Source organism: Mauremys reevesii, linkage group 3 (assembly GCF_016161935.1).
Source record: "Mauremys reevesii isolate NIE-2019 linkage group 3, ASM1616193v1, whole genome shotgun sequence".
NCBI classification, from domain to species: Eukaryota; Metazoa; Chordata; order Testudines; family Geoemydidae; genus Mauremys; species Mauremys reevesii.
In genome coordinates this window covers 122041805-122054737 of record NC_052625.1, presented here as the reverse complement: position 1 = coordinate 122054737, position 12933 = coordinate 122041805, and the positions used below count along the sequence as shown (strand labels likewise).

General features: G+C 45.6%; 1 protein-coding gene across 1 annotated transcript; it reads right to left on the bottom strand.

The window, feature by feature from the left end:
• Window positions 1–10070: 10070 nt before the first annotated feature.
• Window positions 10071–12880, bottom strand: DHRS1 (dehydrogenase/reductase 1). Its single transcript, XM_039533073.1, has one exon. The coding sequence runs from the start codon at window positions 12006–12008 to the stop codon at window positions 11022–11024; it is 987 nt and encodes a 328-aa protein (XP_039389007.1). The 5' UTR covers window positions 12009–12880; the 3' UTR covers window positions 10071–11021.
• Between the last annotated feature and the right edge of the window lie 53 nt (window positions 12881–12933).

Genomic DNA, 12933 nt, shown 5'->3' with positions numbered 1-12933 from the left:
CTACCCGTTGAGCCCGACGATCTAGCCAGCTTTCTATTCACCTTATAGTCCATTTGTCCAGCCCATACTTCTTTAACTTGCTGGCAAGAATACTGTGGGAGACCATATCAAAAGCTTTGCTAAAGTCAAGGAATAACACATCCACTGCTTTCCCCTCATCCACAGACCCAGCTATCTCCTCATAGAAGGCAATTAAGTTAGTCAGGCATGATTTGCCCTTGGTGAATCCATGCTGACTGTTCCTGATCATTTTCCTCTCCTCTAAGTGCTTCAGAATTAATTCCTTGAGGACCTGCTTCATGATTTTTCCAGGGACTGAGGTGAGGCTGACTGGCCTGTAGTTCCTCAGATCCTCCTTCTTCCCTTTTTTAAAGATGGGCACTTCATTAGCCTTTTTCCACTCATCCGGGATCTCCCCCGATTGCCATGAGTTTTCAAAGATAATGGCCAATGGCTCTGCGATCACATCCGCCAACTCCTTTAGCATCCTCGGATTCAGCGCATCCGGCTCAATGGACTCATGCTCATCCAGTTTTTCTAAATAGTCCTGAACCACTTCTTTCTCCACAGAGGGCTGGTCACCTTCTCCTCATACTGTGCTGCCCCGTGCAGCAGTCTGGGAGCTGACCTTTTTTATGAAGACAGAGGGAAAAAAATCATTGAGTACATTAGCTTTTTCCACATCCTCTGTCACTAGGTTGCCTCCCTCATTCAGTAGGGGGCCCACACTTTCCTTGACTTTCTTCTTGTTGCTAACATACCTGAAGAAACCCTTCTTGTTATCTTAACATCTCTTGCTGTCAGCAACTCCAAGTGTGATTTGGTCTTCCTGATTTCACTCCCGCATGCCTGAGCAATATTTTTATTCTCCTTCCTGGTCAATCGTCCAATCTTCCACTTCTTGTAAGCTTCTTTTTTGCATTTAAGATCAGCAAGTATTTCACTGTTATGCCAAGCTGGTTGCCTGCCATATTTACTATTCTTTCTACACGTTTTTTCTGCAACCTCAATAAGGATTCTTTAAAATACACCCGGCTCTCCTGGACTCGTTTCCCCCTCATGTTATTCTCCCAAGAGATCCTGCCCATCAGCTCCCTGAGGGAGTCAAAGTCTGCTACTACTTTCAGGTAGTTTATTCATAAAAGGAGAAAATCCTTTGATATACCATATTGACACACATATATCTATATCCTTTTGTAAAATAGTGAGTGATTATTATGAAATTTAGTTCCTAATTACACAGTTTAAATATTACCAAGCAGAGTGTGTGTAATTACCACTTTCATGGTTTAAACCTAGGCCCTTTGGTACTGAACACATAGACCTTTACCACTACAGCAGCTCTTCCAGGCCATGGCTATGTTTGTAACTTGGTACATTGTGGGGGGTTTCATCTGCCTTCAGCAATCTGCAACAAGGGACCCCTGATCAGTTCATAGACACCACATTGTTATCCCGCATTCAAGTCAATGTTACCTCCCATCTTTGTGGCCTCACAGCATGGTGCTGTTTCAGTATGAGCACTCAGCATTCTGCTCAGCCACTGTTCTGTATGCATTCTGGGATTTTTTCGTGCTGTGAATTGTGAGACTTAGCGTCAAACGCTTTAATTCTCAAGATGCTTCTTGTTTTCATCCCCTCATCCTTCTTATGTTTGCAAACCAGCAGCATTTTCAAAGCAAGTGCTGCCAGGCTGGCAGCACTTGCTTTGAAAATGCTGCTGGTTTGCAAACATAAGAAGGATGAGGGGATGAAAGGAAGGCAGCATGGGGAAAATTGGCTAATGCTGCACTTCTTATGGTGATGAATGTAGCCAGGCCACCGCATGCATACCTACAGTTGTGCAATGAGCTCAGAATCAGGAATACAAGGGCACCACCTGAGGAGGAGGAGGCTGATACCGAGCAGAACTTTGGAGCCCTGGCCTGCCCACTTGCAGGCATACCCCTCTCTGCTTAGAAAGAAGAGAATGCCACTAGTGGCACTTTCTCCAGCTGACCAGCTTCATTTATGTATGGAAATCTAGAAGTGAAACAAGTCAGCTCATTGCAGAAGCTGCCAGGGAAAAGTGGGCCAGCAGAGCCAGGAGCCACCCACACAGACAGCTCCTGCCCCTGTGAATCATTCCCCAGGGAGTGAGAGTTCTCACCCCAAGCCTTGGCATCCTTTTAGAGACAACATATGTAAAACAGAAGTGATTTCATTTTATTATAATATTTTTTTCCTGCTGGGAAAGCAGCTTTTATTAGCACTTCACTTTTACAAATACAACACAGAACTGTGCCAGATTAACTTAATATGTGTGTGTATGTTTGGGAAAAGATACAAAGACATCTCTACATATAAAACAATATGTCCAGGTCTTCCAAGAACAATGGTGTAAGTAGCAGGCTCCCATTATAGAAAACTGAAATACTGATTAAAGGGACAAATGTCCAGTGAAGAGAGGCCCTGGTCTGTGTGTTCTCAACTGTGCGAGTTGCTACTTTGAGCGGGGCTGCGGGAAGCTATTGTGCAGCCTTCCTGGCCAGACCCAGTTTGGGGTTGCAAAATGGAACTAAACACACCGCCACAACATAGTGTTAAGGGACTGACAAATTCACAGAAGAGGGAAACTTCAGAGATAAAAGATGCTGCTCCACCCTTCATTCACCTTAGTGAGTTAGAGCAGCAGGAAGAGGTCAACACCTCAGAACTGTAGGTTAAATTATGTAAACTGAGATACCTGAACGCAAAGGGAGGAAACCTCGGAATTCCCTTGTGGTAAGGACATAAATCAGACAATTACAATGATTAAGACAAGGTCTTATTTGATACTTCAGTCAAAAAGGCAACAACCTTGTAATAAAAAAGGTGAATACGTGCCATTTTAAGTTAGTTGTGACAATAGAGAACACATTCCCTTTGTCAAAGCAAGTTACACAATTTCCTCTGCAAGATTCCCAAAGGCATGCCTCACCAACTGACTCAGGATAAAATTAATGAAATCATGATAAGAGCAATAGCTGCCATTAGCCACCCCAGACACAAATTCCTGTTTCTCCTTTCCCTGGGTCAGTGTATCTTGGAGCAGTCTTTTTCAGGCAAATTACAGTCATCCTTCGACAGTACTAGATGTGTCCTTGCATAGTCCAGTTTAAATGGAAAGCTGAATGATTCAAATGCAGAGATGGTCAAAGCTGCAAGGCAGGTTTCTAAACTGGAGCCCTGTGGACAAATTGGTAACCCCCTTTTCAGCATTTGTACAACAATAGCTTTTGTGGCACCCATTGAATTAATATGAGACATTCAAAATCCCAATAATAGAGACTAAACAACTCGCTCCTCTGCTGCCAGCCTGCTTATGACTATCATGGCTATGTCTGGGAGCTATTGGCTGTTGCAGACATTTTTCATTTAAAAATTTTACTACAGCATCAAAGTGACTACTCCTTCTACAGCATCAAAATCAACATTATAGTGCTTCAAAGCCTTCACTTTCTTGCTCGTTTCTGATAGGGGATAGTATGAGAAATTGGAAGCCAAAAGGAATTTGCAAATGCTGTGAAAGGGGTAACAAATAGAATGAAATGTTTCATGCAACCTTCTCTGTGGTATTGCTACTGTGATTCCATGGATTTCCTTTTATCTATTTCTGAATTTATTGGCAGTGTTACCAGCTGCCCTCTTCTTACCATGTTATGGGACAGGGTGGAAGGCCTGAGCAATTCTCTCTCTACTTTTCTCAAGTTTGGATACCTTAGTTAAGTGCCTTAATTTCTTTCACACACAATAATCCTTATTTATTTATTTGTTTGTTTGATTGCCAAGAAAACATAGGGACTTAATTTTCAGCACTCACTAGGGGCCTGATGTTCACACTGGGTGATGACAAGAACAAGCAGTTATTGTTCAAATTCTACTATTCATGTCAACAATGCTAAGATATTTTCCCCTCAGTTCTGGAATTCCATTCTCACAGCCTTTTTCCCAGTCTTGCTTTGAGCTTGATGTGGTGAGATGTTTTCAAATGATTCCTACATGGCATATGATACTTGGGTCTGTGGGTGCTAGCTGGGAGCTGATCTTACCACATGATGGAAAGGACAGAATAACTCAAAGGTGCAGCACTAGCAGGCTGCTGGTGGACTAAAGGTGTGTGGGTGCAGTAGAGTCAGCCTTGTTATTAACTTCATTTTCACAGCTTACAGGTCAAAAAAGGGGGTGCATAGCAAAGGGGAGTGAGGAGCAAAGCCAGACTAATAACTGATGTTCGCTTCTGCAGTCTGCGTTTGCTTTGAACCACGTTACAGTTGCATGTGCACAAAAGGCGCATACATACTTTTCAAAAAGGCCATGGGAAAAGCCATGCTCTTTTTTGAAAGGCTGGCAACCCCAGAGCTGGTTTGGCAGTGGAAGAGAACCGCTGGCTGCCTTGGAAACAAAGAGGAAATGACACTGCCAAATAATCTCTGGGCTCAACTGGAGCATGACCTTTGGCTCAAATTCTCTTTTGTAAAACTTGAAAGTGTTCATTGCAAGATAAATCAAATATTGCAGTAGCATCAAATGGGGGATTAAGAGCTTGCAGTGTTTTAAATTATCTTCCTGTCTTCTAATGGATGTGTAGCTTTGTAGGCCAGGCTTGATATGAGTAATGGACATGGATGAGGCCTTATTTCTTGGATGACAGGAATAGGGAGCAAAATGAATCAGCAGGCTGGAAACAGAATGTCTGGAGCAGCTAAGATAAAGAGGGACACCCATTTCCAATGGCCAAAATAACAATACACTGGGATATCTAATGTTAAAGGTTTCTGTGTCCAGCTAAAGATGCTGCAGTGTTTCCACTTCTGCAGTTTAAGTGATAACAGATCAAAACTATTGAAAATACAGTAGTTGTCTGCCCATCAACACACAAGAGCACCTCACGTGTGTGGGGGAAGGTTTGAGTCACACAAGAGTGAGGCTGACCATGCAATTTTATCAATCTTATCTAGATGTGTTATCTCTTTAGATACTATAAGTGGCTGTTGAAGGGAGAGGGGGGTTGCAGAATTGCCTTGTGGTTGGGGTTGCAGTGAGCTTGCCTTGGGAGGTGGGGTGCCAGTTCTTTTGACTGTCAAAGGTGCTAATCCTAGGTGGACGAAAGGAGAATGGTGGACCCTGGTATGGGGGGAGGGGAGAATGGGGACAGAGAGCCCCAGCCCCCTGGCCTGGAGAGGAGAGAAGAATGAGGGTTTGCAGTGGTCCTGAAATAGAGAGGGATGAGGTGTGGTTTGTGGAAGGTAACGGAGGAATGCAAGGCCCCATTGGTGTGTGCAATGCCCGCAGCCTAGGGAAGCAATTCAAACCGCAGGGTTACACATTTCATCTCCATTTGTCCCATCCTATATTTCCTCCAGGAACTGCTGCTTATGTTTTAGAGCTCATTATTTCTTCTTTGTTGCTCTGGAAGTGGAACTGGAGGACGTACAGGTGAAGATTATTCATTGGGGGCAGAGCTTCAGAAAGAACTGACACTGAAATCAAGTGCATAGATTAGTATTTTTATACCCATGACACTAGAAGTCCCAGTTAAGATTCAAAGCCCCATTGTGCTAGGCATTGTACACATAGGAGTCGGTCCCTACTCTTAGGTGCTTACACTCTAAATAGGTAGGGCACAGTATCACAGGGACCTCTCCTCACTGCAGGTGGTGCCTCCCCTCCTGGCTGCTCTAGGGATTAGCTCTTTCTGCCTAACACCCTCTTCTTGCACTTCCCCAGTCTGTGTCTTGCTCTCTCACTCTGCGGCCCTCTCTTGTGTCTCAGGTGCTGCCATGCCTCATCTTTGCTGCTTAGCCCTCCGGCCAAATCACAAGAGTCCTCCCCTTCCGTAATATCTACGTCTTCCTCACCATTCCAGACAGGCCTTAAATCCACTGCCTGGCTGGGCCACTCCCTAGGACACACGGTCCTGAACAGCCTCCAAGTTCACTGCCCAGACTGTGCCACTCATTCAGTGGCTGGTAGGGGACCCCAGGCCTGCCCTCTACTCTGGGTTCTAGTCCGGGGCCTATTTCCAGCAGCGAAGGCCTGGACAACCACAAACCTTCCTGCCACTCCCCTGAACTACCTCCTACCTTCTAGCCCACATACAGAGAGACCCACATATTTTCGTCACCATCCTAAAGTCCAAGTGACTAGGCTTTACAATGAGTAAGGGTATAGATGGGATCAGGCAACCCCGTATTAGACTACGGATAGAACAGCCCTTCTGACATGCTTGCACAGGGCCACTGAACCCACTTAATCACAGATCCTAATCCCTTCCCCAGCCTGCCTCCACAACAGCCTTCCATGCCATTCCATGCAAGACTGAGTCAGAGACTTAATCTACAGGCCACCTCCCTGGCCACTCTGCCAGCACCTCCCCTGCTTTGGGGCTTAAATAGTTTAATAGGCTTGGTATTGGCCCTGCACACTAGGATGAATTTCATTCACATAAGGACAAAAAAAAATAGATCGCATAGTTTGCTCCATTTTGAGAGTAAATAGAACAAACTGCACAACCTCCTCAACCTGTTTGTTGTCCAGGCTCTTCTCGAAATTTTGTCCTCTCTTAGCTTTTGCGGCTCAGTCCCCTTCCCTCTCCAGTCACTCCGTCATTCAGAAGATTCTCCTCATCAACCCGCCAACTGTCTGTGGGGATTCCACAGGGCTCTGTCCTGGGTCCCCTCCTCTTCTCCCTCTATACCTTGGCACTGAGCTGTTTTATTTTCCCTGTTCTGAATTAGCATAGCAGGAAGACTAGTCCTGTTAGCCATGTAGTCGTTTCCTGTGCTTTGCTGAATTAGCGTCTGTACTTGGAGGGGTCAGTGGAGTTTAATCTGATAACAAAAAGTGTTTAAAGTTTGCTCTCTCTTCTGCTTATGTTTTTATATTGGCCCACAGTACTCCTTTCGACAATTCTACTGGCAATACTTCTTTTTCAAATTTTATAAAATTCACCCGACTTTAAACCTCCAACAACTACACTGAATTTTGGTCTTTTTTAAGAATTACATTTTCTAGGAATGGCACAGCTGTTGAATGAGACTAGGAGAGCTGGCACTTGGGTATTTTACGACATCAGCTTAGTCCCACTAAAGTCAATGGAACTGCCAAAATGTTTAAAGATAAGCATATGCCAAAGTGTCTGTAGGATGAGGGCCTAAATTTGCACCAAGATGAACTGTCGCCTGAGATTCCTTCTTGTTGGTGCTGCTTGTAAAAGAGATTGTAAGTATGGTGGGTGGGGAATTGAAGGAGACAAGGAAAGGGGTTAGTTGGTTGCAAGTGGGTAGCAGTGGTAGGAACCTGGTGAAACGGAATGTTGGTCACAGTGAGAGGAGAAATTTGGCTCAAGTGAGAGTTTGGAGGGTCATGTAGAATGTGGGGGTTTGAAAGTATCATATTGGAGGCACAGCCTTTAGGCAGTAGGTGTAACTATATGGTTATTTGCAGTGTATTATTCAGCCACTAGTAGTATGTCTACACTGCAAAGAAAAACCCATGGCCCCAAGTGTCAGAGCCTGGGTTAACAGCATTGGACTCATGGGATTTGTGCAGTGAGGCTAAAAATATTCCTGCTCAGGCTGGAGCCTGGTTTTCTTGCAGGGTTTCAGAGCCCAAGCAGGAATGTCTCACTGCTATTGACCCGTGCTCTGCTATTTGGTGTCGTGGGTTTTTCTTTGCAGTGTAGACATATGCTAGATGTTTCCGTGTGCTGTACAGAGTTCTAGATAGGGTGTAGTCCCTGATAAACAACAGGGAAAACTGGAACTAAACCTTTGTGGAAACCTGTTTGTTCGTCTGTAGTTGTAGAAGTTTCCTTTAATATCTCTTGTTTAAGAAGAACTGTGATTGTATATATCACAGCATAGTGTCAGACATAAACCTGAGAGAGAGCAAGGCTTTATCTACACTTGCTAGCGTAGCTATACCTGAGTTTGCTGCCCCAGAGTTTTAAGAGGCCACAGAATGGCAAAATGGATACAACAGCCTACCATCAAATTCAAAGAAGAAGGTGCCACACAGGTGAGCTATCATTTATGCCACAGAAGATGAACACATTTTCAGAGCTTGTGTGTTTGAGAAGCAAGCACAGATGAATAACTCTGAGATAGTCCTTAAGAAGTTTAATGATTACTTTGTGCCTGAACAAAGTATTATCCATGACAGAGCTTGTTTGCACCCACATAGTCAAAAGCTTAGAGAATAAGCCAAAGCATTTGTTAGAAATGTGCCCCTTCTAATGGAACAGAGACTTTGCATCCAGTAAAAACAAGCACATTTGGAACAGAAAATTAACTGACATTTCTATTAAGGATTTCTGAGAGAAGAAGCCATCAAAATTTGATCTGGCCTTAAAGATTAAAAGCCCAGTAGCTAGTCAATAGACTACTAAAAAGGCTTATTGATATTCTAAACTTAGGAAGAACAGACAAAATAAACGTACACAACCCCTTTGTGCAAACAGCATTCGAAAGCAGCACCATGCACATGGGACTATTGTGACTCACACATACAGGGACGACTATCCAGCATTGAATGCAAAGGGCAGAAAATGCCACAATATCAGTCATTTTGCAGAAGAGTGCAGAACAAAATGGGTAACAGAGGTAAAACCTATGTATGACATTTAAGGCCTGCCAGAAAGCAACAATTCCATCTCACCAAAAATGTCAAGGTTTTGAAATGCCGTTTCCTTTCCAATGAGGAAAGGAAATTAATAATCAATATTTTTCATGAAAAGTTTATGAGACACAAAGAGAGACGCCCTAGCATAACTAATAGCCCATCTGGACTTTGACCATACACATGGGATGTTGAAAACACAAGCCTGCAAACCTGAGTTTCCTATTTGCAAAGTGACTGCCTTAACCTCTAGAGCAAAAAAAAAAAAAAAATTTCAGCTGGCTCTCATGACAATGCAGAGCCTTTCTTCCTAGGGTAAGTCAGTTGTTAGGACACTTAACTATGGATATCAAATTTGTTAATTATGACACACTAGTTGGGTGGGAAGGAATTAATGGGTGCAGGGTATCCAGGTTCAACAACTAATAAAATTTGGCCAAATTCATTGGCTTAAAATTTTGCTTGGGCTTTTCAGACTGTATCTGAGAATTGTGTGAAGAGAAGGAGGGACACAGGTCAACCCAAGCTGCCCAAATTCTCCTAAAGGTTCACTTTCATAATGAAACCTAAGAACAGGTATGTCTTGGTTACAGGTTTCATTATGAAAGCTTTGCCTAGGTTTACATGAGACTTGATAACATTGTGAAAGACCAGGTTCCTTTTCACTGATGCCAGCACTTCACATCTCACTGTAATTCTATGGTGTGACTAGATTTGATCTGCTTGGACATGTTTATGGTTCTATACATTAGCTGTAAAGATACTGACATGCCTCACCTTAGTCATTTCCTCATAGGAAAGGAAGAGAATATTGAAGTCATCCCAGTGTGTATACCTCCCTATGACATATGGGAAGCTTATGGTTTGACTAACTGTTAGAGAAACAAACCAAGAAACAGATGTTAATAAACAATCTGACCACTGCCTATTCCATGAGCTATCAGTGGGATGTTTGGGTTTATAAACTGGATTGGATGGACGTTGTGAACTAATTGGCTGATTTCAGCTAATGTAATTACCTTTCCAAATTTAATTACACTCATGTTGGAATTACAAAACCTTTTTCCCCAATCAGATCCCAAAATGCCACACCCAAGCCTGCTGTAAATATTAATGGAAAAATGAAAATACAAAATATGTACTATGTATTCAAAAAGACTCTGCCATTCATCTTTCACACTCTCTCTCTCTCCCACCCTGTCTCTTCCCCCATTCTGTTTTTCCATCCTCCCTTTCTTTTTCCTCTTTTCCCCTTTCTGAAGCAGGATTTCAAACAATATCCCCACTTCACCCCCTTGCTAGCCATGGCCACCAAGGAAAATTGTTACCAAAGTTCCAGTCAGTCACATTTATGCAATCCCACTGATAACAGAAGATTCCACAAGGGTGTGGGAGATCATAATTTGATTTGAAGAAACTTTATTCCAGTTGAAAGCTAATAAATACAGTTTAGCGCTTAATTCTCAGACTGAGTTTACAGTGGTAGCAGTTATTAAAACATAAAGCAGAACTTTATCTGTAAACTGAGTATTTGAATAAAAAAAATTGAGACACAAATAAAACTCCCACAATACTATGTTTTCCAGTCACTTTTCTGAGTAAAACTGCAATCTCAAACTCAGACATCAGGTCGTAGCATCACCAGAATAAATTTTACAGTAAAGTGCTTTTCCCAGAAATTCTCATCTAATTTTACTATGTTTGTAAATGACATTTCCTTTTATCATAACTGCCTACACCTGGAAGATGCATCAGGGTCTAATATTGGGACTGTGGGGCAGTAAAAAGGTCAATCAGCCAATTATACTGAAACCAGGACATAATCCCAGTTTTATTATGTACTGTAAGAACTCCTCTGCTAAACCAAGATGTCCTGGAACCATGTGGGCTACAGCTGATAAATTTGTTCCAAAATCTATGGGTATCCGAAGCATTCTAATGAGAAACTCCTATACACGATTAAATCTGAATTTAAAATTTTCCAGGAAATGGATAAGCGGTTGTACACTAAATAAAGGTTCTATAGTCTTTACATTATGGGGAACTAGCATGAATAGCTGCTCTTTGGCCATGGGGAGCAAACGAAGGCAGGAATTATTGCAAAACTTCAAGGACGATTTCAAAGGCTCACTGAAACACTCAGCCAAACCCTTCATCCCCAGAGGGAGAGATTATAAACACCACCTTAAAATGAATATCCAAATCAGGGAGTGTTCCTCACCCAAAAAGGAATAAGCTCTGAGGAAAGCCAGCTTTGAGGATTTTTGAAGACTCGCTGGGCACCAGAGGGGAAAGTTTCAACCCCAAGACACATTTTCAGAAAGCAACGAAGAAACAGAAAATTAAAAAACATCATGGGCACATTTTTTATTATTAATTTATCAAACATTTTTTCGAGGTTTGGGGGCTGGTTGCAGGGGTGGGTAGACACTGAATTTGCTGGAGTAAAGTGAAAGAGCCCATTTGGGTATGCTGACGCACTCTGGGATGAGGCGGAAGAGGCAGGTCAGCCGTGGCATCAGCATCACGAGAATATTGCGCACGGATACGTAGTTGTAGACGGGTCTCCCATCCACATCACGGAAGCGGTAGCGGCGGGCGAGGTCTGGGGTGAGCAGCACCTTGCCGCTGTGGCACATGATGGCAGGATCGGACGCCAGGCCCACCACGCACTTGCCGCTCGCTTCAGGGCTCTCAGAATTGCCAATCATCTTCTGCAGCGGCACGGCCCACGGGCCTGAACCCTCGGCCTCCTTCAGCACTGTCTCAGTGCGGACGAGGCCAGGCCACAGTGTCACGCAGGCCACGCTGTAGGGGCGCAGCTCGATGGCACAGTCGGCAGCCAGGCGGTCGCAGGCGGCCTTGCCCACGCCATAGGGCACGTTGAACATGTAGCGCAGGCCGCCGGGCGAGGAGACGATGACGATGAGGCCGTGCCCGGCCGGCACCATGAGGCGGGCGGCATAGTGGGCGCAGAGGTAGTGGCCCCGCAGACCCGCATTGTTGATCTGGTCCCAGAAGGCGGCCGGGCTCTCCCAGAAGGGCAGTCCCTGCTGGGCGGCGATGGCATCCACCCCGGAGAAGGCGTTGGCCACCAGCACGTCCAGCCGCCCGCCCTCCGCCTGCTGCAGCCGCTCGAACAGCGCCGCCACCTCCTCCTCCTGCGACGAGTCGCACACCACGGGCACGCAGCGCCCGCCCCGGGCCGACACCTCCTCCGCCGCCCGGAGCAGCGGCTCCCGCTGCCGGGCCGTGATGTACACGGTGGCGCCCGCCTCCGACAGCTGCAGCGCGATGCCCTTCCCGAGGCCCCGCGAGGCGCCGGTCACCAGGCACACCCGGCCCGCGAGCCGCCCGCCGCCGGACATGCCGCCGCCGCCGCGGGAGGGCGCTGCCCGGAGTCCGCCGAGAGTCGGTGCGGCTGCACCGCAAGCCGGGGAGAGCTGCGGCCGCTGCAGCCCGGTTTAATCCCGCCTCTGCCGCGATGCAGCCGGGGACACGCCGGAAGTTTCCCGCTCAGACGAGCCGCCCCCGCCTACAGCTAAACGCCGCCCTGCCCCGCTTACATAAGGGGAGCGGCCCCTACGCTGGAGACACCGCGTGGCTCAGGCCAGGCCCGTTCCCCCTGGCGCCGAAGCACGGCTGGGGGTGCTGGGATCAGCCCTCTGCTATCTCCCCTTCCCTGGCCGCACGGGGATGGGACAATATGGCTCCGAGTCAGAGTCCAGCCACCCAGCGCTCTTTGCAGGAGCACTGCCCCCCCGTCGGCACCAGCCTCGCTGCGCCGTCACACCACGAGTGAATACTCAGCCCGTGAAACACCCGCCTTAGGAAAGGCTCTACAGGCAGCACTGGAACCCAGCCAACATTTTGAAAGGAGTGACAGATTTGCGTTATTTTACTACAGCTTCTGAGCTCCACCTTTTGACTTTTTTTTCCTGCAACATTGAGTCATGTGACAAGCTGTAGAGGAAATAGAAGCAGCAGCTCCAGGTATATAGTGCATGACTATCACCATGTGACACAACTCATCTCTAAGACACCATCATGGATATAGGAGAACAAGAACTTTGCAGTTGTTAAGACAGTTATCAGTTACACAGATACACTAGCCCTATAGGGTTGCTCCTATACAGAAAGGGTGGTTATTAGAATAGATACTAATAAAAAGTGGTGGAAGAGTAAATAAGAGCCTTGGTAAGCCATACAGCAGTAACACATTACAGTTAAAAGCTTGTGGTACTATTGCCACTCAGGAGCAAGTCACTATACTCTTCCATACTCCAGTAAATT